Below are 26,147 nucleotides of genomic sequence, written 5' to 3'. Positions count from 1 at the left end.
TTCTTATGCAGTGGCTGCGTACTGGTCTCCATGGCGGTTGCTAGTGGTGGTGTCACTTGATTTTTGGACTACTTTAACTTGTTTGTAGTCGATGATCCAACTGTTGTCTTCATTTGGCGTTTTTCTTCAAGTTGTCTTTGAAGATGGTGTCTTTGTTTCCTCTGGACAAATGTTAAGTCAGGTTGAGCATGTATGCATGATGGGGGCAAGTGTTCTTTAATTTGTTATTTATCTCTGAGACATCTTAATCACGTGTCTTCGGAATGGTAACCTGTCCTTCACTCTATACAGAATACTCACTTACACAGGCAGATACATTCACTAATTTTTGTATCCCCCCCCCCCCCCTCAAGAATATAAAATCATTAAAATTCCTCAATAGAGCCTACAGTCTTTAAATTAAAGATGCCAAGAAATTATATTCTTGGTTTAATCCTTTATCCAAGTGCAAACAAAGTTTGTGTGTGGGGTATCTTTACAACTGAATTTTTTAAGGGAGCTGTGAATTCAATTTGGTTAGCATATTCTTAGCTATTTTCAGAAATATTTGTTACGAGGCAAAGCAGTTACACTACTTTAATATCTCGACATGATTTCTTTGAGAAACTTTAAATTTTATGAGTGGTAAAGGTGTTTTACAGAAGTTATGGTAGCTAAAAATTCTTGTGTTTTTTAGGACACTGTAGGAGTAATAACATAACCATCTGTTATGTTAGTTCAGATCCTAGCAATCTCCATCTTCAGTCTAGGATGATTAGGGGAAATGCTTTGTCAATATAGGAATACTTTCTGCAGATTAAAGGGAAAAAAGTAACCAATATTTTTAGTAAATAAGTGTATCCAAAAAAAAGGAGAAAATTGTATTTATTATATATATAATGCATCTGTTAGTCATATAGAGCATTCCTTTGAAATTGCTTGCATATCAAAATGCTGAACAGTTCATAGCTTAAAGACTTAATATTGTGATTAAACTAATTGTAGTTTATCTGAATTAAAGTGCGTTTCCTTTTTTAACAGTCATAAAAGTGATTTAACCCTTATAGGAAAGGGGGGTGGGAAAACCTCTCGAAGGCTGCTCTTCATAGTTAAATACTAGATATATTATTTATGGAGATTTATAAGAAAGTTCACTGAAGACCTGAAATATTTGTTTATCTTCAGCTTATCTGAAAAGTAAATTATTCATATTTGACAAAAATACAGTTTGGCATGTGGATCTTATATTCTTAGCATATTAGTAGCAAGGCTTATACGTTGGTCAGACATAACTGGTGATTAGTTTACGGAATTAACAACGCATATAAAGTATATTAATTAAAGGTAACTTTAATGAATAACTTCTATATTTTGGCAACGTCACATTGCCATCTTCAGGAACATAAAGATATGGTATGTGGCACTAACACAAAGCAAATGAGGAAGAAAGCAAGAAACTAATATTGTTCCTAAAGTCCTAATGGTGCCCTCTGGTGGGCTAATTTGGTAGTCTTGGCAGTTGGGCTGAAGTTCTCATAATGTAAGTCTCCCAAATTTGGGGTAGTTTCATGCACCCAAATTTGTTGAGGTTAGGAACGTTTTTTAGAGCTGCTGAAGATTCTTTGAATAATCTTTCGTATTTAAACTTGCTGCGATGAATTATTTTTCTTCCAACGAATTTTATGGTGGGTATCTAAGGCATGGTCTGCCAGCCCAGAGCAGCTGTACTGGTGGAACCGGATGTAGTCTTGGTGTTCTGAAATCCTGATATTTGTTGTTCTGCCTGTTTGGCCAAAGTAGGACAATTTGCAGCTGCAAGGGACCTGGTATACACCAGGTAGGTCTAGGGGAAGTGGTTGGTCTTTGGTAGAGCAGATAAGGGATGCAAATTTTTTATATGGTCTGTAACAGGAAGTAAGGTCATATTTTTTGAGGATATTGGTTATTTTCTCAGAGGTGCCCTGGATGTAGGGGATGGTGATAGACTTGGTGTAATCTTTATTGTGGAGGGGGTTGTGGTTTACTGGTTTTAGTATTTTTTGGATTTTTTGGGGGTTATAGCCATTGGCTAAGAAAGTGTTGAGGATGTGGTTTAGTTCAGTAGTTAGGGCCTTGTCAACTGAGCAGATTAATTTTGCCCTGTTATATAGTGTTTTTATAACCCCATATTGTTGTGAGGGGGGGGGGGGACTGCTGGTGAATGTATCTGCCAGTATGGGTGGGTTTTCTGTGAACAGAGAAAACCAAAGATCCATCAAGCTGGCAGGTGATTAAAGTGTCTAGGAAGGGGAGGGTGTTGTTTTCCTCTTTTTCTAAGATGAACAGGACTCTGGGGTGTTGGTTGTTTAAGTGTGTTAGGAAGGAGTGGAGTGTATCTGAGCCATGTGGCCAAATAGCAAACACATCATCCACATAACGAAGCCAAATAGTGGGTTTTTGTGGGGCGGAGTTTAAGGCTTTCTCTTCAAATGTCTCCATACTGGTTTTAGTATTTTTTGGATTTTTTTTTTTTTTTTGGATTTTTTTGGGGTTATAGCCATTGGCTAAGAAAGTGTTGAGGATGTGGTTTAGTTCAGTAGTTAGGGCCTTGTCATCTGAGCAGATTAATTTTGCCCTGTTATATAGTGTTTTTATAACCCCATATTGTTGTGAGGGGGAGGTGGTGGGACTGCTGGTGATGGCAATGTGACATTCCTGAAGATGGCAATGCGACGTTGCCGAAATATAGAAGTTATTCATTAAAGTTACCTTTAATTAATATACTTTATATGCGTTGTCAATTCCGTAAACTAATCACCAGTTATCTTAGCATATTAATTATTTAAAAAATGCAGTTATTTTAATGAATGTAGCATTGTGTTTAGTGTTAAGGTCTGTTCTTGTTTAAATAATTTTCAAAAATGTTATGTTTTTTAAAAATCTTATTTTTTGATTTTATTTAATCTAATAGAATATAGATCTGAATGCACTCACAGGATGGATTCCAGAAAGAATAGCTATCAGAATGAAGGATACTGATTTTAATAAGGATGGTCTTTTTAAATTACTACTTGATCATCACCGAAAAGGAGATGTTCTTGCTACTATAGCAACTGGAGAAATAAGCGATTTTGAAGCTGATAGAGCTGGTTTAGTTACTACACATGCATATGCTATGTTGGATATTAGGGAAGTAATGGTAAGTATTAAAAAAAGTTAGTGAGTAGTTAACATTGGTCAGTAATTAATATTTTCCAGTATACCTAATTAGCCTTAGATTACTAATGCTTTTTGGAGGGTGAGAAGTGTTGTGAATTCCAAAAGCGGTCTCAGATTTAAATATTTTTGGAATTTGTGAGCTCTAAACATGGTTGCCTCACACTACTGAAAATCTTAGAAATTCATTATTATGACACCATCAGTCCAACAGTCAATCCTCCTTCCCAGTCAGTTTGTATATTGCCATTTATTCTCAGTCTATTTATATTATATTTGATAAAAAATTATGTTCTTGTTTTAGTCCTTTACCCAAGCAAATATATATAAGCAAATAAAATTTGCATGTGAAAAAATTTCACAACTAGTTCTACTAGTATATAGAGGCTATTGATTTCATATCAACTGCCTTTAGTATTTCATAATTCACAAATATTATGGGAAGGGGTCTCATTCAGTGGGAACTAGACTCAGGAAGATGCTAAGGTTACATCAGTAACACAACAAAATTACATGATAACCACAGCAGTACAGTAACGAGGATATGATGTGCCTGTGGCAAGTGTCTAAGTTGTGCCCCCCCCAACCCAAAATGACAAAAATTTTGAAAAATTTAAATGTAACAAGTTAAATTTTACTAAATGCAATATGTTAAATACTTACTATTAACCCCGTCAAAATAAGTTGCAGTGTGTTGCAGAATTTGTGTGTCAAAAGCAGCGTATTGCTGAAATTTAAAAATACAATATAAAATAGCAGACTTTTATATATATATATATAATATACAGGGTGTTCGGGATAAATTTGACAGTTTCGTAAGGAAAAAGAAAATCTTCTTTGTATCTATTAAATTTAATGAATTGACAAAAAAAACATTACAGGCAGAGTTAATTACAATACTATCAACAAGATTTACTCAAAATAACCACCATTAGCATCGATCACAGCTTCAATTCTGCTTCGGAACCTCGAACAAGCTGATGCTACAGTCTCCCTGGGAAGGGCCGCAAAAACTGTTTTAATTTTATCCATTAACTGGGCTTTTGTATTACTGGAAGTGCGATTGGTGTCTTTTTCAACTGCGCCCCATACAAAAATAATCCATGGGGGTTAAGGTCTGGGGAGTTTGGAGGCCAAACATTTGGACTGGTGAAGTCGTAGAAATTTTCAGACAACCATTTTTGACTTTTCCCAGAGGTGTGGCAAGGGGCCCGAATCCTGCTGCCATACATACGGCCTACCATTGACTACCCTTGTTATCCAGGGCTTGACTACAGTTAGCACTCACGAACAAAGCCCGAATTCCAATGCCAGGGTTCTTCAACACCTGTTCCTGCAGATTTGCGAGGAATTCTGCTGTACGAACGCAATCAGATCGTCTGCTAGGGATCTTTCTTCTTGCTACATCCTCGTAGTCACCATTGCAAGTCTCTAGTTCATGCCTAATTGTTTTTACTGTATTCAGGGAGCATTGGGCAGCAGTCGTAATATCCTTATTTTGATGTCGGGCACGAATCATCATGATACAAGTTATTCTCTTCCATGATTCAGGTGGGTTCCAGCTATCCATCCTTTCTGACATCTTGTATATGAATGAAGAAGGGTCCAAACTTTTAAATGAAGAGAAGTGTGTGTTAATACATGTAACTTACGGAAAAATATAATTAATTATAAATATGTCAAATTTATCCCGAACACCCTGTATATATATATATATACACACACACACACACACACACACACACACACTAGGGGCTCTGATGCCTACGATTCCCCCCCCCCCCCCGAGTTCCGCACTGGTAGGCCGGTTCTCCTTGAATTCTGATGACTCGAAAAGGGTCCCCACCTATGGACCCCCCCCCCCCAGTTCCAGACTGGTATGCCGGTTCTCCTTGAATTTTGAAACCTCGAAAGGGGGGGATAGTCCCCCCGCGAGTTGCGGACTGGTAGGCCGGTTCTCCTTGAATTCTGATGACTCGAATTTTGAAACTCGAAAGGGGATTCTCCCCCAGCGCTATGCCCCCCCCCCCCCCCCCCCCCCCCCCCCCCCCGAGTTGCGAACTGCTGGAAGGCCATTTTGCCTTGAATTCTGATGACTCGACACTCAGGGTAGCCCCTGAGTTTCAAAACGTTTCAAATAACTTGACAAAAAACGTGACACGAAAATGTTACAAAAAAAGCTTATCATTTTATATTATAGAGTAGATATATATTTTTTATTTTGTGCATTTTTTACGTTTTGCTCCCCAAAACCTAGTTGCACCCATGGTGGGGGCCTCTTTCACCACGCCCTCATTATGGCACTGAACCATAGCAATGAATTTTAATGAAAATACAAAGATTTCATACTGAAAATAACAGTATGTCATCAGTGTGTGGAAAACAAGCAAATCAAAGAACAAGAATATAACCTACATACAACAACAATCAGTTTAATCAATTAAAAATGGTTTGCTGCGTGCTAGAAATTAACGTTAACAAATAATAACATAACTATTTTTGATGTTTAGATAAAATGAAAATCTTCCAAAAAAAAAAATTTTTTTTTGAGGTGGAGGGGGGGATCATTCTAATTTAGGTTAGGCTAATGTAAAAGGATTTCCCATCTTTCTTTGGAAGGCTTTTATATTTAAAACTATTTTTATAGAGAAGACACTTCATCGCACAGGCTACTGTATTTGGTGTCAATACTATGTTGTGGCAGACCAGACTTTTGAGGTTTCACATATTCATTGTAGTATTGATGTTCATTAATTCCTTTTCCCACAGAACATCCTGTCTACCAAAGTGTGTCAAATTACAATCACAAGCGATCTGGTAAAAACCAGCTAAAGATAGAGGTGAGTTTGTCTTTTATACATGGTAATAGATGAGAAAGTTTGTCAATAGAAAAATATGTGGGATTAAGGTGATACTTGTTTGTTATTGTACCAATGAGTTCAGAGATACCAGAAATAATTATATATTGGGTTTTATCCTTTATCCAAGTGTAGCAAAGTTTGCACCTGAAGTACTTTCAGGACTGGAACAACTTGTGGTAAAGGTGGTATAGATTCTCATCACTTGCCTTAGTATCTCCCATAATGCAAAGCACATCTTTCGGACGTGTATAATGCAATGCATTGAAGGAAGGGCCACTATCCAGACTGGTTTTGACCTTTATTGAGGTCTCATCAATGGGAGCCAGATCGAGAGGTGGTGATACTAAGATGGAAATAATGGAGAAGTCATATTTACCTATACGAGTTGCAAAAGGGTGTCACACCCTATTATCAAAATTCTCTGGATTAGAGATAAGTTTATGGAAGTTTTTTCACTTGGCTATGCTACTAATTATATATTGGGTTTTATCCTTTATCCAAGTGTCAGCAAACAAAGTGCATTAAGGGAAGGGCCACTACCCAGACCAGTTTTGACCTTTATTGAGGTCTCATCAATAATGATGAGACCTCAATGCATAGCATTATACATGTCCGCAAGGAGATGTGCTTTGCATTATGTGAGATTCTAAGGCAAGTGATGAGAACTTATAACACCTTTACCATGAGTTGCCCAGTCCTGAAAGTACTTCAGGCGCAAACTTTGTTTGCTTATGCTTGTATGAAGGAAAAAACCCAATATATAATTATTAGCATAGCCAACTGAAAAAAACTTCCATATATACCAGAAATATAAGAGATTAGATTCCCTTATATTTAATTTAAATATGAACACCTTTCAAAGAAAGTGCGAAACCCTTTTATATCTGTCTAAGTTGAATCAGAATGATTATCTCTCTCATAAAAGTTTGGGATATTTTCATTTTATGTAAATATCAAAAATAGTTTTAAAATTTAATATTACTTTCTAGAACACGGCAACTATTTTTAACTGGTTAAACCTATAGTTACACATACCTTGTATTCCTGTTCTTTGATTGGCTTGTTTTTCCATACACTGATGATGTACTGTATTTTCAGCATGAAATATTTGTATTTTTATTAAAGTCGAATAGCATTTAGAGGAACACAGGGAAGATAAAAAATTTCAGCAGCAAAATGAAAAACAAAGCACGGAATCAGGTAAGTTAGTCCATAATAACAAAAATCTGGTAAGCAAAGTTGATTGTAAGAAGGATGTTATTTGGTATGGTATAAAATTAAAAAAAAAAAAGTTCACATTTGACGTCCGTAGATGCTGTATGGTCACTGCTGTACCTCACATAGTTTTGGCAATGATGTCTTCTGCTAGAATAACTGGTAGGGTCACAGATTTCCTTTTCACACAAGGTTCGTAGGACAATCACAAACATCCATGCCCATGGCAGGATTTGAACCCGCCGCCTCTTGGCTGGAGAGCTGACATGCTAACCACTCGGCCAACCAGTGGTATGGTATGGTATGGTTTGGTATGGTGACTATGATAAAACATGATAGTCACCATACCATTAATGAGCGGACTATAACGTCAAGTTTTCCAAGTGCAAAAATTAAAAATATGATGCAAGCAATTCAAAAACAGAGAAGAAAAATAAACAAGATTGTAATTGATACAAAATTAATAACGGAAAACTCACGTACAAAGATTATTCTTCATCATCATCAAATTCCTGCTATGTACCCTCAAGGGGTGTACAGGATATGACAGTACTACATGAAAAAATTACATCATTACTAACTTCCTATCTACAATTTTCCTCCAAATCAGTCTGTTACTTGTCAAGACTCCAACATTATCAGATCTCATATTTCTATCGTCTAAGGCACTTTGTACCGTATCAATCCACCTATATCTTGGTCTTCCTCTGGGTCGTTTTCCTGCCAACCTGACAGAGAACACTTGTTTGCTAATCTTTCCTCGCCCACTCTGTTTAAGTGACCATACCGCCTGAGATTAGCTTTGCTAACGCATTCCTGGATGCTGACAATGTCAAATTCTTTCCTAATATCCTCGTTTTTAATATGATATTGCCATTGATGCCATCCGTTCACGCCTCTAATCTTTTTCAGGACTCTCATATCTGCGGTCTTTGGTCAAGTGATATACTTCTCACCCAGATCTCAGATCCATAAGTTAAAACTGGTTTGAACACTGTCTTGTATACAGCTAATTTACTGTTCTGACTAATTTCTTTCTTATTCATTATGAATTTATTCAATTGACTTCCCACCATACCAGCTTTGCTGATTCTGTTGTCTATTTCTATATTTAATTTACCATCTTCAGTAAAAATCATGCCTAAGTAGCTGAAATGTTTTACTTGTTCCACAGGTTCTCCATTCACAACACAGTTGACATTTTCAATGATTCTGCCTATTTTCATTGTCTTTGTCTTTTTATTGCTGACCTTCATACCATATCTATTACAACAGCTATTCAATTTAGTCAGAGAATCTTGCAGACTTGTAGCGGATTTATTTAGAAGTATAACATCATCCGCATAAAGCAAAGAGCTGACATTAACATCTCCAATTTTTATATCAGGTTTAATACCACATTCCTTCATAATGTGATCCATATAGATAATGAATAACAGAGGGGATAATGTACATCCTTGTCTCACAACCAGATTTAACATTAAACCATCTTCCTGTACTTCCTTCAATTCTAACTGCTGACTTACAACTCAAATAAAGACTAAGTATTGCTTGATATAATGCCCCATCGACACCATATAACTGCAGCATATTGAATAGCTTCTCTCTTGGCACCTTGTCATAGGCCTTTTCCAAATCGACAAAACTTAAATACAGATCTTTGTTGTATTCCCATGCTTTCTCGACTATTTATCGTAAAGTGAAGATCTGATCCTGACAGCCTCTATTTGTCGTAAAGTGAAGATCTGATCCTGACAGCCTCTATTTGGCGTGAATCCAGCTCGTTCTTCACCAAGCTTTTCTTCCACAATTCTTCTCAACCGTTTCTCAAGTATACTTGCATAGATCTTGCCAGGAACACTCAGTAGGGAAATACCTCTGTAATTCTCACATTCAGTTTTATTTCCCTTTTTATATATGGGTACTATGAGAGCTCTACTCCAATCATCGGGAATTCGTCCCTCTGTCCAGGCTTTCTGAACTATGCAGTGCAGCCACTGTAAGACTTTTATACCACCATACTTCAGCATTTCTGGTCGAATATCATCTACTCCTGCTGCCTTTCCACATTTCAAGCCTTTGATGGCTTTTTCTACTTCAAGTATGGATATGTATTCCTGACTGCATGCCTGGTCAGTGTTTTTTACCACTGTGCTGTCATCACTGCTTGTTTCATTTAGCAGTTTTTAAAAGTAATTACTCCATACTTCAAGGATATCTTTTTCTCCTGTTTTCATGTCACCTTTATCATCTCTAACTCCTTTTACAGCACTCTTTCCTCCATTCCTAAGCTTCTTCAACAACCTCCAGAATATTTTGCCACCATCTTGATATTTATTTTCTTTATTCTTGCCAAAGTCCTCCCATGACTTTTGTTTAGCTAGTTTTACACACTGTTTAGCTTTCTTACATTTGTCTCTGTATTCTGTAAGGGTAAAAGCTGACTTATTTGCCAGGAACTTTTGATATGCTTTCTTCTTTTCTTTCACTGCCTCTTTAACTTCCTGTGTCCACCAGGGAGTTCTAATTTTTTTTATCCTTGCACACAACCTCACCACATGCCTCTCTGACAGAATCAATCAATGTTTTCTTCAGAGTTTGCCACTGAATCTCCAAGGTTTGATTCCTGTTCTCAAACTCTTTCATTTTCTTTTCAATAATCTTTCTGTATTTTAGTCTACAGTTCACATCTGAGAGCTGCTCAACTTTTATTCGCTTTAAAACTTTCCTACATGTTATTCTTTTCAATATGAAATTCAATTTTATCCTGCTCAAGACTAAATAGTGATCACTTCCAATTTCAAATCCTCTGTCAACTCTGGTGTCCTGCACCAGGGAGTAAACATCACTATCAACAATAACATAGTCAATGAGACTTTTCTTATTCCTAGCCTCTTCTCTCCATTGAATTGTGCAGATTTTTATGTTGGAACATGGTATTAGTAATAACCAATCCATGTCCTGAGCAGAAATCCAACAGATATTTGCCATTATTATTAGCTTTGCTCTTTTCTCCAAATTTTCCCAAAATATTTTTGTATGTCTCACAATCATTTCCTACTCTGCTATTTAGATCCCCAACAAAGACCAACTTTTCCTTTTTCATTGTGTCAGTTGCTTTTTGTAAAGCCTCAAAAAATTCCTCCACTTCTACCTTAGTAGAACTTTCTGTGGGACCATAGACACAAATAAGTCTCATTGTCCAGTTCCCCATTCTCATATTTGCCCACATTACTCTACTTGAGACTGACTGCCATTCAAGAAGATTAGCCTCGTATTTTGTTTTGAATACTATGGCTACTCCTTCTTTTCCTTGATTGTCATTGCTTGAATATAACATTTTGTATTTATTGCTCAGAAAGATCTCACCAGTTTTGGTCTTTTTTGTTTCAGTCACCCCTATTATGTCGATCTGGTACTTATCTAATTCCTCAGCTAGCTCCATTTCTCTGCCATTCAGGCTTCTTACATTGATAGTCTCAATCTTTAACTCTGGTGATGTTGAGTTGGGGTTTGTTTTCAGATTTGTTCCAGTAGCTGACTTTTTGCTGTTCGCCCTGGTTCCCTGGCAAAAACAACGGGGACCTTGTTTAACCGGGCGACGCCCCAGCTGAAATTTTGTCATTTTGTACCATCATTTTTTATTTTGGTTTAACCAATAAGAATACAATTTGTTTGGCTAAATCCCAAATTGCCAGCCCATCCTCGTTCGTTCAGTATCAAAGTAGATACCGAACAGGGTGCACCACGAGAAGGTGAGGATTGGACATTAGATCAGAAGCCCTGGTCGGTTCACCGCATTCCTTTAAAGGCTATGTGGAGGTCTCCTCTCAGTTATACAGCTTTGTCCCTTAAGCACTCCACAAAGATTATTTAATAGTATAATTTTTGCCTGTATGTCACAGGCTTCTTCAGTACATTTTAAGCTCAAATTAAACAATAACTGACAATTCCAAAAAGCGCCACCTAAGTAGCTGGAGTAAGATAACTAAAAAGGTCAATAAATTTCCTAACAAAAAAAAAAAAAATGTATACAATAAAAAGTTAGGAAAGATTAGCTGATTTATAAAACACTATCTCCCATAAAGGGGATAGACATAAGCTGTCGGATCTGTTTAAGTTAGGAGAATGAAGTAAAGTTTCACATGTTTCTTTATAAAGGCATTCCATGAGGAACCGACTTTTGTGAAGGACTGTTGTCTTTCTCCAATGAACTCTATGTCTAGTGAAGATGGCATGTTCTTCAAGGCCAGACTTTTCAGGTTTAAAGTATTCAACATAAGATTGGTGTTCTTCTAGCCGAATAGAGGCAGATCTTCCTGTTTGTCCGAAATAAGATAATCCACAAGAGCACGGAATCTGGTAGACACCTGGATAATTAAGATGTGGAAGCTTGTTCTTAGGAGAAGTGAGAAAGGTGGAGATTTTTCTAAACGGTTGAAAGGCAACAAAAATATTCAGTGGTTTTAAAACTTTTGCTATACGTTCACTAATGCCTTGTACATAAGGGATAGGAATGTGCGTTATTTCTTCTGTATTTGAAGAGGAAGACATATTAAAACTACTCAAAGCTCTTTTAATTAAGCAATTCTTATAACCATTAGATAATATGGTTATATGGGGTTCACTCCAATTGGTGCAATGATCTTAACTCTTTCTTTCAGAATCCAAATAATCACTGACTCAAGACCAAATACAAAATAAACACATTTAATAAAACAAAAACAATATATATATATATATATACACTTCAAACAAATATTACATAACTACAAAATTAATTGGATCCAAGGCCTTTATAAAATAAACTTACACTTAAGACTAGACTAAACACTTTGTTTTCACAATGACAAAATGTTCATAGTCAGTTTCTTTCTCTGTCAAGGCCCTTTTCCAAAGATATATGACTTTATTCTTCATTTTTACAGGATCCCTTCTCATCACTTATGTAGCACACGTTAATTCTTCCGAACTTAATTCTGTCTCTTTTCTTCAGTAGAAATAACATTCAGATCCGGCATCCTTAATACAGATGAAACCTCCTAATCAGAGTTTTCTCAACGATTCCTTTAGAACGTAAATAGCAAATTCTTCTTTTATTCACTAAATGCTTATTGACAGTCTTAGTTTTTTCAATTAAAAAAACTTACAGCTCACGATTCTCTTTTCAGAATCTCTTATAAATCTTTCAATTAGTGTTTCCTCCAATATCCCTGTTTCATGCATATAGCAATAATTTCCTTTATTTATCCACATACTTATTCCACATTAAAATTTAACAGTTCCACGATTCCTTTTTCGGAATATACTATTAATTTTCCTCTGACTGTCACATAAAAAACTTAAGTTCCTCTGAACCTAAATATCTCTCGGCCTGTGTTCTAATTTTTCTCTATTATTAACACTAATATTAACACTCCTAATATCCACCTAATATTAACACTCTCATCCTGACACAAGTCTACAACACACTCATCAAAGATGGTGAATTAGCACCCCTCACAGAAACCAGGAATTATAAACCTAATCCCAATGCCTAAGACAGACATATTGCAGATCAGCAATTGGAGGCCTATCATCTTGCTGAACACTGACTACAAAATATTAGCCAAAATAGACTGAGACTAATAGACTGAGCCCAACACTAAAAACAATAATCCACACAAATCAAACCTGTGCTATACCAGGCAGATACACCTTCCAGATAACTAGTTTAATCAGAGATATCATCCAGTACACCCAGAAAAATAAATAAATGCAACATTGGTTTCCCTTGACCAAAGCAAAGCTTTTGACAGAGTTAACCATGAACTCTTAACAGCAACCCTAACAGCAAATAACTATGGCCCACACTTCCTATGTATGATAAACTGCCTATATAAGAACATAATTAGCAAAATATGCATCAGCGGTAACCTCTCTTAAGACATCAACATAATGCAAGGTGTAAGGCAAGGCTGCCCTGTTTCACCAACTCTAAACATAACATAAATCGAGTTGCTTGCAAAAATGATCAGACAGAACTCAGAAATTAAAGGATTTATAACCCCAACAAAGAAACATGAAATAAAATTGTTTTACATGCTGATAATGTCACTTGCATCATAACCAACAACACTGCCCTTAAGACTCTCTTCCAGACAACAGAATAACAGGATCTCAGATCAACAAATCAAAAACAAAAGTATTAGGAGCTGGTGCAACACAACATCCAGCACCAATCACCATACTAGGAATTCCTTTCAATCACCTAGGCCAACTTGAAAACGAAGAAGAAATAATTAAGAAAATCATCTGTATAAAAGAAACCTGGCAATCTGTACTCCTAACTGCCACTGGAAAAGCACAAATCATCAAACAGTTAATGATCCCCTTGATAAAATACTACACAACTCCATTTGCAAACTATGAATTAAGAGACTGGAAGACATCTACAACTTTTTCTGGAACAATAAAAAGGCAAAGATTAGTAAAGACAAATTTGCCCAAAGAAAGGAACAAGGGGGGAGGGTCTGAACATCCCAAGATTAACAGATATAGTTATACTTGGGATGTTCAGGTAATTAAGATTATGCAAACTGCACACCCATCCCATGAAATGTGCCAGTACTGGCTAGGAGTAAAGTACAAAATGTTCACAGGCCAAACCTACAGTGGTGAAAAGGCAAACATTTTATCAGAATAAACTACAGAACCATATCTAGACAAGCAAGAATCATCACCACAAAGAAGAACAAACAACACCTTCAAGAACTAAAAAAAAAGGACATATTACAGGCAGTTAGTAACATTTCAACAGACACACTCCCCCAAGAAAATGAAAAATGGAAACACTGCTACTTCAAGTACACCTACCCATCCAGAAACAATTTTAACTGGAGGATGTTACACAACATCTTATCAGTAAACACAAAACTCCTGAAATGGAGAATACTTCAAAGTGCAAATTGTGCCTTTTGTACCCTACAAGAAACCCAAGAACACCTGTTCTATGAATGCACAGTGGCAACACAAATATGGGCTAATGTAAGCAGCACCTTCAACATCCCTACACTCAGGAAGGAACAAGCACTATACCTTCAAGACCTACCAGGGAAAGGAAGCTTGAAAAATCAGCTACTCTACCTACTAATTGAAATTAAATATCACATTTGGAAAATCAGGAATATTGTAACATATGAAAAACAAAAGAAAACAATAGAGGATATTAAAAGAAGTTCAAGAGTCTTCATCAAAAACTACCTGAGACTACAGTTAGCAGAACTGGGACCAAATCTTTTCAGGAAAAGATGGAGTTCCCAACCTGCATTATGCTACCTATCTGAAGGCAGCATCATTCTGAAACTCCCATGACCAATTCCAAGAAAAGTGAACAAAATGGCCACAACACCCCAACACAACACTCATTAATTTTTTTTTTTTTTTTCCAAAAAATTCTGACTTTTACAATTGATTATAATTTAATCCTAAACAGATCTTTATGTTAGCCTGTCCCCCATGCTCAGGTTTGATCAACCTTTTAGGTTCTTTATTTACTTAAAGCCTATGGTACTATACTCTTAAATAATGCTACCAGAGCATACGTTAACCAGGCTAACAAGCACACCAATATCTCTATCACTTTCAGAGAAGTGTTCTCTCCAAGCCTCTGACATACACCTAATAACCAATGTTAATGCAGAGGTGGGAATGAAAATAATTATTCATAATTCCCAAATAACCAACACCTGAGCAACTCTCTGGATGCAGAGAAGAAAAGCTAGTTATCATTATCCCTTAACCAAAAAATAATAATTAAATAATTATTAAATAAATATTAAATAATTAAATAAAAAAATAAATCAAAAATAAAAATAAAAACTAAATATATAAAAAAAAAATAAAATAACATAAAATAAAATTATATAACATAGGAAAAAACACTAACAGTACGGAAAAACACCAAACAAATTATAAAAGACAATACTGTCTAGTCCATTGAGTTGCCAGAATCCACTTTTGGGAAACTGTCCCCCAAAACTGGCGAGAGTCTCTTAAAAGTAAATTAAATAGGAAAATCCTATATGATCTATAATTATTCAAACCCCCCCCCCTTCTCCTTCAGGCCAGACCACTCTTCATCTTTGCTGTCTTCTTCTCTCTTAAGGCCATAGCTTCATAAGAGACTGTCAACCCTGCCACAGGAGCAAAAGACCTGTTCCTGTAAGAGTTGATTACAACCTGGAAAATATGCAATGTCAGTACTCAAGAAACAAGATGGCAAGCAACTAAGGTACAAGTGATAGATAGAGTGGTGGAAAGTTCCTGAAACCATTCTACCTATGACTGTAATGAATACAACCTTCTCTGGTTTTGGTGGATGAAAGTCCAATACCACTAACAAGAAGGCACTAATTATGGAATTAGTAAAACAGAGATCTGGTATTCAAACAGTCGTATGTTTACAAGGCCTTGATAAGACCTCACTTGAACTATTGCAGCAGATCTGGTCTCCTGGTTTCCATGGTGATACTAATACAGTGAAGAGAGTGCAAAGGAGATTGTCAAAAATATCAGGATTGCGGAATACAGATGAGGACAGATTGAGAATTTGTTGGCTGCAGACACTGGCAAACAGGAGAAAGAGGGGTGATTGAGATTTAAATACTTCTGAAAGGGTTATACAAAATTTCAGTAGATGGAATTTTTCATTTTATGGAAGATGGGGAAAGGATGTGAGGGCATCCATGGAAGTTAGAATGAATGCTGTCAAGAAGAGGTTATGGCTAGATTTTTCTCTCATAGAGTAGTACGTGATTGGAATGGATTGCTGTCGGATGTTGTCTGTGCAAGTAGCATGAATGAATTCAAGAACAGGTATGACAGCTGGTGCAAATAGTATTGCCTCCCTTGATGAGTTCCCGACTCCCTGGAGGTTTCTCTTAATAATAATATAAGTAGTAAAATGGTGTATCATCATATTATTAAAATACTCTGGATCAGAGATAGTTGTAAAACTGCCTGTAACCAAGTTAAAAAAAAAAAAAAAAAACTATCAGTGATCCAAAGTATTTCAACAGTGTGGTAGTACAACATTTTACTGCTTGTATATGGAAAATGCATACATGAAAATACATGACTTTGGCAATTGATTTAACCTTAGTATCATCCTGTGTCTAGTTCCCGCTGATGAGGCCACTTCTCATTATGTTTGTGCACAATGGGATACTGAGGCAAATGACGAACATCCTGTATATCCAAGTAGACTAGTCACGAGGACTCTTCACAAATAGAGTATTTGTGTGTGTGTGTGAATCGGATAGGCTGTAACTGAGATTGCTATTTAGATGGGTAGGGTCGAGAGCTATTTCTTTGGATTCCAAGATACATCTTTCTAATTCGTCGTAACATTTATGGATGTTTGAAGTTAAGTTCCAGTCTATTTGATGTTGTCCTTCAACGTTGGTATTGACAGAGAATAAAACGTGGCTGGATAGGGCACCAGCACAGGTTCTGTTGTAAGAAATGTCATGTTGGTGTTCTTCAAGGTGGGGAGAGAGAGAGATGGACTTTTCTGACTGAGGCAAGATCAGAGTTTTGGAAAGGTGGAGAAATATGTTTTAACATTAAATTTCTTCAGGATTTTCGCCAGCTTAGAAGAAAGAGAACTTATATACAGTAAGGAGATGTAGGCTGTTGGGTTTGAGTTATCTTCATTACTATGTTGATTATGTACACTAAGACGATTATAGATACTTTTAGGAGAGTAATTGTTATTTAAGAAAGTCCTTTTGAGGTAATTAAGTTCTTGTTGACATTCCTCTTCTTCTGACAACAAAGATCTCGCCCAATGACCTAGTGTGGAAATAATTCCTAATTTTTGAGGGATGGGTGGGTAGTTGTGAGACAAAGAATATAGGTATCCATTGGTGTGTGCTGGCTTTCTAAAGATAGAAATCTTGAGACCATCAGTTGTCCTAATAAGTTTTATATCTAGAAAATCCAAAACACCATTAACTTCTGGTTCGGATGTAAGATTTATGTTTTGATGAAAATTGTTTAATGATCCAGAAAGGTTTGTAAGTTTTCTGGGCCAATTTCCCAAATTAGGAAAATCTCGTCCATGTAATGCAGCCAGATTTTGGGTTTCGGTGTTGCTGAGGAAATAGCTTTTTTCTCAAAATCTTCCAGAAAAACATTGGCTAATACCGGAGACAAGGAACTACCCATTGCCAAACCACTGTTCTGTTTGTTGATCTTGTCTTCAAATAAGAAGTAGCCTGAAACCACACTATGAACAAGTAAAGCAAAAGTCTTTTTAGATAACTTGTTTTTTAAAAGACTAAGGACATCCTGGGTTGGAACATTGATGAATGGTGAGACTATGTCGAAGCTGACCATTCTGTCCAAGATCTATAAACAGAATAGCGGTTCAAATTTAGTTGATTCATCAACTAAATTCCTTACCCAACTGCTGTAATCATTGCTTTTCTTGTCTGACATAACATTCTCAGGATCATTTGTTCCATGCTATCTCTCCCCCCCTCCTCTCTCTTTACCTTGGTTCATGACCAAGCTCTTGTACAGCCACTCATTTATACCTGGTTTCTCTGACTACCTGTATTCATTCTTTCACTGAAAAGCAGTTTCTCCAAGCAGCGGGTACCATTTCGTGTGTTATGTACTTGAAGAATGCGTACTCTTCCTGCAATTGCATAATCTGTTCTGCCATCAAAAACACACAACGTAACAATGTATTGCACACAGTTTTTTTCCTAGATGTTGAATTATTAGTGTTGGCTCTGTCTCATCTCACTCATATATCTTGGAAATAGACTCATAATCTTGACTCATTTGATCTTCTTTTTTCATTTTTTTTTCTTTGCCTCATTCATATCTTTTGCTTGTAATTCAATTCTGCTGCTTGCATATGGTCTCTTTTGTGTTACACATCTTTGGAAGTGAAGATTTGTGATCTGTAATGCTTGTGGAACTCAGTTCTTATTTCTTACAATAATAATAAAATAAATTAGAAGAAAAGGAACCTTTTTTTTCCAGCTCTACTTTTGTAAAAAAATTATTTTTTTCAAAAGTAGGGCTTTTTGAGATTTTTATTTCTTGGCAGTTTGATATAACACTAAATTTGTGTTTTTTTTTTTTTTTTTTTGGCATAAAAATCTTACATCATGTTTTGTATCTTCAGCAATTAAGACATTAGTGTTTTTAAGCTGATGTCATTATTTTACTTCTGAGCAGCTAACTCTTTACAAATCACAAATCCATCCAGCCATTGAATGTTTTCAGATTGGTGATAGTGGTCCTAAGAGTTCTTTAGAAATCTTTGACTTGGTACAAAGAAAACAGTTAGGTTGATTATTATTAACCCATCTCTTGCCATTCAGTTTTCATTTTTGCTCATTTGTAAACCTGAAACTACCCTGATGCAAAATCTACCTTTTAACCCTGTAGAAAGCAGGTTTTGAACACTTCATCTAGTCAATCCATCATGCTTCAGCGCACGTGTGTGTGTGTGTGTGTGTGTGTGAGAGAGAGAGAGAGAGAAAAAGAAATACTGCATTTACCATCTTCATGGCTTCAAGCTGTTATACTGAAGTATGACAATGTGCCTTTTCATTGGAAAGGTGAGGTTGAAATCCATCCTGAACATGAATAGTTATAAGGCCTTTTCAAACGAAGGTGAATTACTGGTTTCACACAGAGGTGGGTGGGAAATAGAGTCTTCCCTACCTCAAAACAAACATAAGGGAAAAACACAAAAAAACATAACAAATGTAATATACCAACTATTCTTAAAAATTGATCTACATTTTAGCTATATTTTTTCTCTTCCTATATTTTTTCTTTTCCTTATCCAATCTAGGGAAAGAAACTGTTTCTTCTAAAAAATCCATGGAGTCATCTAAGGTGGAAAGGAAAATATTCAGAACATGACAATGTGAACTGGACTCCAAAACTTAGAGAAGCTTTGAAATATGATCCGAGAAATGCCCAGATGTTTGATAATGGTATTTTTTTTTTTTATGGTAGTAAATAATGTAGCATTTTATGGTTAAGTTTAGGGTGAACCTTTGCACATTAGCAATTCTATTTACTTCTTTCAAAAAAGTTTTACTAACATATCATAAATTACTAATTCATCATGAAATTTCTTGATATCTACCCTTGAGGTATGCAGAAAGCAATGATAGTAATACATGGTGTTTACGTTGTTACTAGCTTCCTATCAATGATTTTCCTCCAAAATTTAACTATTATTTGTTAGAACTCCAGTATTTCAGAATCTTACATTTATATAGTATAATGTTTTAAATGACGTCTTTGTGCATGTAAGAGTAAACTAAATAGAATTTATTATTCCTATATATTTCACTTAATGTGATGAACTTCATTCAGGAAGAATGCAGAGGACTTGGCTACAAAATTTAAATTATGAACACAAGTAAGAGTCATACAGCATGTGTATATTTTCATGTGTCTCGCTCGCAGCTGTATAAGTAGGGGGAAACACTACTGGAATTCAGGGAAGTACAGATGTATAATTGATTGAAAAAATGATAAGCAATTAACAGCGATCACTTCCCAAAGTTTAGAGATAAGCATACATTCTGTCTGATTATGATTAGGATGGTGGTGTAGGGCTTCACATGATTCAAAAAAGTAGATGATCAAATTTGAACCTACTTTAGTGTAGCATCTTGGTTTGGTTCCAGTGAACTGTGTCTGGTGTCGATGACATGAGAAGCAGGACCTGAACTGTCTGTTTCTAGAAATCTTATATAATTATGATCATGATATTAGAAAGATGGCAACTTCCAGGCTGGTTTGAAGATGGTATACAGATTATATCCGTGAAGAATCCTTGCTATTTGTTCAGATGTTCCTTTAAGATAGGGCAGTGTTTCTCAAACTTCAGATATCCATATACCATATGTAGAGTTTAGTTATATTAAACTAAAGTCTTACTCAAACACGGTAGTTGTCGCCATAATTTTCAAAAATGAACTTGGATCACCGTGCAAGCCTGAAAGAAAACAACCAAATGCTTTTAAAAAGGGCAAGAAAATGCAAAAACTGGAATAAAACTAAAATAAGTTTGTTTTAACATTTTCAAATGTAGAATGTTAATGCATACACTATATGGAAAGAAGTCAACAGCTACCATAGTGTGAGAAACAAACAGCCATGGTGCCTACCTTAATAAGATTCAGGACCTCCTTTCGCTGTGATGACTGCAGCAATGCTATGGAAATTTTGGCCCATTTTTCATGTAGGCATGCAATGTGGTCCTGGACTGTTATAGGACATACATCTCTTGACTTCATCCTATGCTCCAATTCATCCCACAGATGTTCAGTAGTATTGCGATTAGGATTCTATGGAGGCCAGTCAAGTGGGGTGATGTTCACGGATGTGCCTTATGACATGCCGTATTGTCTTGCTGAAAGAGACCATGGTCAGTTCCATAGAAACACCACATAGTAGGATTGCATTGTCCCCAGAATGTTCAGAGAGCTCTTGGAGTTCAGTGTTCATGACCACTTAGGTCCAAGGTCAAACCAGGGAAAACAAGACCATACTATCACCACCACCTCCAAATTTTATAATTGGAGTTATGTGCTCTGTAAGTGACAATCACCAGGCATCTTCCACACCTGTCCATTTGCTTGGTAGAGGGTGTAATGTGATTTGTTGCTCCATAACCAGCTTTTCAAGCTTCCATGTCCCAATGTACATGCTCTTTGCCCCAATGCAGATGACAACAACACATGTTGGTTCAGGTGATGTGGGGCTTGCATGTTGCGGTTCTACCATGGAAACTGTGTTGTATACCTTGGTTCTGAATGTTTTTGTGAAGATGCATGCAACATGTCAGCTGATGAATGACGGTTTTTACAGTGGTTTTTATCCTTCGTAGCACCCAGATTAAAACCACTTTTTATAGCTTATTTTAATTGAAACCAAAAATAATAAGATATTACACAAAAAATTTGAATATTGCTTACTCTTAACATAAAGCATAGAAGAGTTTAATCAGATCCCCCCCCCCTTCTTCCCTACACCTGAAGGCCCATTCACACTATTATTGATTTTTACTTCAATGGTAATAATTAAGACTGCCAAATTTGGTATGCAGTTTATTTTTATTCTTACTTAAACAAATACAAGCTCGTTGAGTTCTTGTACTCAAATATTTATAGTAAGACTCAACAGAATGCTTAATTTGTTTTGACAAAGATAAAAGAAGCTGCATACCAAATTTAGATGTCCCATTTCTTACTCTTTAGGTAAAATCAGCTACAGTTTGGTTGTGCAGGAGGATCTGACTTAGAATGTAAATGAATTTTACATGAACAATAAGAGTTAGATTTTAGGGAAGGACAACGTATACTAGAATATTAATTAAAAAACTTTAATTAATACTGCCTATATTTCGATAATGTTACATTACTATATTCAGGGAACATAAAATTAACGATATGTGCATGCAAGCACTGACACTAAACAAATATGGCTGAAGAAAACAACTGAAGTCAGTCCTAGAGGCCTAAAGGTTCCCCCAGTAGGCTAAATTGGGTTGTCTTGCTGTAGGACCGATGTTCTTAGACTGTATGCTTCCCATTTGGGGCAGTCTCATGCATCCAAATTTGTTGAGGTTTGGGAAGTTTTTTAGAGCTGAGGCTGATTCCTTATGTTCAGATATCCTGATATTAGCTGTCCTGTCTATTTGGCCATAGTAGGACAGTTTGCAACTATAAGGGACCTGGTATACTCCAGGTAGGTCTAGGGCAGGGGTGGCCAACCTTTTATAGTTCATGCGTCAATTTTTTCATTTTTTAGTTAAGATGTGCCATACAAACTTATATCACTTTTCAGTGCTTTTAAAATATGGTAATATAGATATATTTAACAGTTATGCATAAAATGATTTATTATATATATGGTAATATAGACACTTTTAGCAGTTTTAAATAAAAGGATTTCATATAAAGACAAGATAAACATTAATTATTGTACTGACTTTTGAAATTGCTTTGCTTTTGCTAAGCTTGTAATGTTTGGAGTTAAATCGGTTACAGAAAGCATCAAATAGTTTTTCAAATTTGAATCAGTCAGTCGCGCCTGTAGTTCGTTCTTAATCATTTTCATTTATGAAAATGCTTGTTCGCATCTGTATGTAGTTCCAAAATGACAGATATAACTCTGAGCAAATTTTCTCAGTTCTGGAAAATGTTCACAGGGCAACGATCGCCATAAATTAATTATATCAGAAGCATCTGGGAGTGATGGAAGTTCATTAAATTTCATTTTCAATAAAAGAATTGGTTCTGAGAACAGTAAGTTCCATTTGTATGTTACTAGGCATCGTCAAGATTTTTTGTTCAGTAAGTGAAAAGGAATTTATAAATGCAAGTATGCAGTCTCCTTCTTTGGCAAAGTCACTAAAACGAATATTAAAGGACTTGTAATAATCTGAGTTTCTCAGTATATTCTGTAAAGTTGCCATTATTTTCAACAGATTCACTATGTTCTTTGAAATGTGTGAAATTGACTTAAATCCCCATTTTCTAACTGGGAGATGAACAGTTTTAATTTCATTTTGAATGCAACTGATGTCATTTACTAAGCTAGGAAGCAATTTGTTCTTGCCCTGCAGTTTCAAATTTAGATAATTGAAGTGGCTGGTAACATCATCTAAAAACTCTAAATCAAAGAGCCATTTCTCATCACACAACAGAGCTTTTTCCTCATGCAGCTCATCCTTCTCTTCCAGAAAATTACGAACACTTTCTTTCAGCTTCCAAAATCTACTGAGAACTTGTCCTTTAGAAAGCCAGTGCACCTCACAATGAAGGATGAGATCACCATATTCCATATCTAGCAGTTCACAATATTCTCTGAATTCTCTTCTGTTTAACCCTCTTGCTCTAATTTTATTCACACACTTTACAACTGGTATCATAACATCCTTCAAATTTAGAGTTTCTCCACACAGAGATTCTTCATGCATAATACAGTGATACTTTAGTAGAGAACGACTTAAAAACCTTTCAAGTAAAGTTACAGTCCCAAAAACTCTACCTATCATTGACGGTGCTCCATCAGTGCACACATTGATGAGCTTACTAGAATCTCGTTGTTGATTTTCTAGACATGACTTTACTTTGTCAAATATGTCTGCCCCTCTGGTTTTTCCATTAAGTGACTCAAGACCGATAAGATTAAATTCCTCTTATAAAAAACATAAAAACACACACATGCAAATACATCGAATAATTGCAGGTATCAGCAAATTAAGGAAGCGGGCAAGAACTTGACATACGCGTTCGAAATGAAAATAAATATTTTTAAATTTACAGAACTATATTAAGCCTTCATGAAAACAGAAATCTTATCTTAAACTTAAAGAACTGTTAATAAAAACATATAAGTTCGAAAAAACACAGAATTGTTCACTCACATCAAATCAGAAGTTCATCGAACGTTATGACGAGAGTCAGCTGTAAACTGATTGAGTAACTGGTGACGCATGTCAGCATTTGCTGGTGCCTGTTGCTTCAAGATCAAACAAGTATAATAAGTGTGCACTCTAGAATTCAGTGGTAGGTTAATTGTGTGTTTATACACACACACACACACACACACACATATATAAATCATATACAACATTTTTTAAAATTTTTCTCTGGGGTTCAGTGCGCCACTTCTAGTCATGCAATGCGCCACTTTGGCGCATGCGCCATAGGTTGGCCACCCCTGGTCTAGGGGAAGTGGCTGGTCTTTGGTGGAGCAGATAAGACATGCTAATTTTTTATGTGGTTTGTAACAAGTTGTCAGGCTATATTTTTTTAGGATTTTTGCTAGTGTTTCAGAAGTATCCCGGATATAAGGAACAGTGATAGATTTAGAGTAGTCTCTGTTATGGAGATGGGGGGGGGGATTAATTGGTTTTAATATTTTTGGGGGATTGTAGCCATTGGCTATGAATGTGTTTACGAAAATGGTTAAGTTCAGTAGTTAGGGCATTGTTATCTGAACAGATTAATTTTGCCCTGTTATATAGGGTTTTTATAATCCCATATTGTTGGTGTGGGGGGGGGAGGATTGCTGGTGAATGTATCTACCTGTATGTGTAGGTTTTCTGTAAACAGAGAAAGCCAGAGATCCATCAGGCTGGTGTGTAATGGGAGATTGTTATTGTTTTTCAAGGTAAACTGGTTCCTGTTCCTCGGGGTCAAACAGTAGGTTTAATTGGAGCCGAGTTTAAGGCTTTTTCTTCAAAGGTTTGGAGAGTTTTTAGAGCTGAGGCTGATTCCAGGAATAATTGCTGCAGTGTAGTAAAGTGGCTTTCCATAAAGAATGATTTGGACGATCCTTTCTGACATCACTAATGCTTCAGTAGAAATGGAATTCCAAAAATTTCGATGTCTATACATCAAAAATTCAAAAATTTTAAATAGAACTCAGCTTGCAAACCTGAGCTACTGCTCAACACAGTAATAAACCTGCCATCCCTTATCCTGAAGCAATCAGCGCTCCTCTCTCGCTAGGCCACAACTTCACCTTAGCACTGAAAAAATCCCTTCTGAAGAAATAACGATACAGGTAGAACATGGTATTCAACCTTCCCAACCATATTGCAAACAATATCAGACTGGATGTAGCCAGTGTTCTTACAGAAGCTAAACCACCAAAAAGCAACCTATCTAAAGAAGAATTCAAAGCTCTGCAGGAAATAAAAAAAAAAAAAACAGTAAAATATTACTACAGCAGATAAGGGAAATGCCACTGTAGTTCTAAACAAAACTGACTACACAGGCAAGCTTACCTCTTTACTATTAGATCGGGCTACCTACCTCCCTATAGAACAGCGTTTCCCAAACTTTTCCTATGATGGAACACTTCACAAATCCTGAAATTTTCACAGAGCACTTGGTTATTTTGTAATGTATTAATTAATAATTAATTGTTAATTTAGCTGATTTTTATTATTAATTAATAATTGATCATTAATTATTAATTAATAATGAATTAAACATAGATTAAACATAAACATCATTAAATAAATTTGTGCTGATTTTCATTGACATATCCCATTCTAATCACCAAAAATTTATAATATTATTATAAATACTTATGAGTGAGTACTTATAATAATAAGTACTTACGAGTGAATGCAGACTTTTTCTCCTGTGTGGTGGTAGTTTTCCCTCTCCTTTTGTACATCCTGGAGATCGCTTTGTAGGCTGGTGATGGATGACTCACTATCTGTTGCATCACAAACACCTTCAATAAGAGATTTCTTAATACCAAAATTAAACAAAGTCCCTTGTCCCTTTTTCATATTAAAATTTAAATCTGCTGGTCTATTACTTTTAAAAAAGCACGGCACTACGGTTTCGAAACTTTCACCGTACAATACGAACTTGCGAAGAAAGTATTCAGTATTATTAGATTTGAGAACTGGATACAGAATATCTTGATCTTCAATTTCAGTGGAAAAGTATTCTTTATACTTCCTTGCTGATTGGTCACTAACATTTGCAATACAGATGTTATTTCTTTCAGTTTTGAGAACAGAGGATACGCTGCCCATTGTTGTAATCAGCTTGCAGGCAATTTTTATGATTGGTCATAAATAGCGGTATTCTCTTTCCCAACTGTTGAAAGATTTTGATGTGTGAAAATTAACAATAAATCATGAATATTTCCATGTTTAAAAATATGCTGCTTGGTCACTGACATTTGCTACACAGATGTTATTAGGCATTCTGGGTCTGAGCTTTTTGACATATTCACGAATATTATTCTCCTCAGAATATTTCCACTATAAAATATTTATTCATGTAAAATGCTTAAAAACTAAAATGACAAATTCCGAGAGAACTTCTCGCGAAA

The 26,147-nt window shown here is 35.9% G+C and overlaps 1 protein-coding gene across 1 annotated transcript in view; it reads left to right on the top strand.

Moving 5' to 3' along the window:
* The window catches only part of LOC150105502 (calpain-7-like), a 237,561-nt gene that overhangs the window by 125,460 nt on the left and 85,954 nt on the right, over positions 1–26,147 (top strand). The window contains exons 11-12 of the mRNA XM_090394849.1: positions 2,930–3,157; positions 19,111–19,255. Of these exons, the coding sequence (XP_090250975.1) occupies positions 2,930–3,157; positions 19,111–19,255 (373 nt within the window). The remainder of the gene's footprint in view (positions 1–2,929; positions 3,158–19,110; positions 19,256–26,147) is intronic.

The sequence above is a fragment of the Typopeltis vanoorti genome, chromosome 6, assembly GCF_054136105.1.
Source record: "Typopeltis vanoorti isolate ZY-2024b chromosome 6, IOZ_Tvanoo_1.0, whole genome shotgun sequence".
Classification (NCBI taxonomy): domain Eukaryota; kingdom Metazoa; phylum Arthropoda; class Arachnida; order Uropygi; family Thelyphonidae; genus Typopeltis; species Typopeltis vanoorti.
This window is presented reverse-complemented; position numbering and strand designations above follow the sequence as displayed.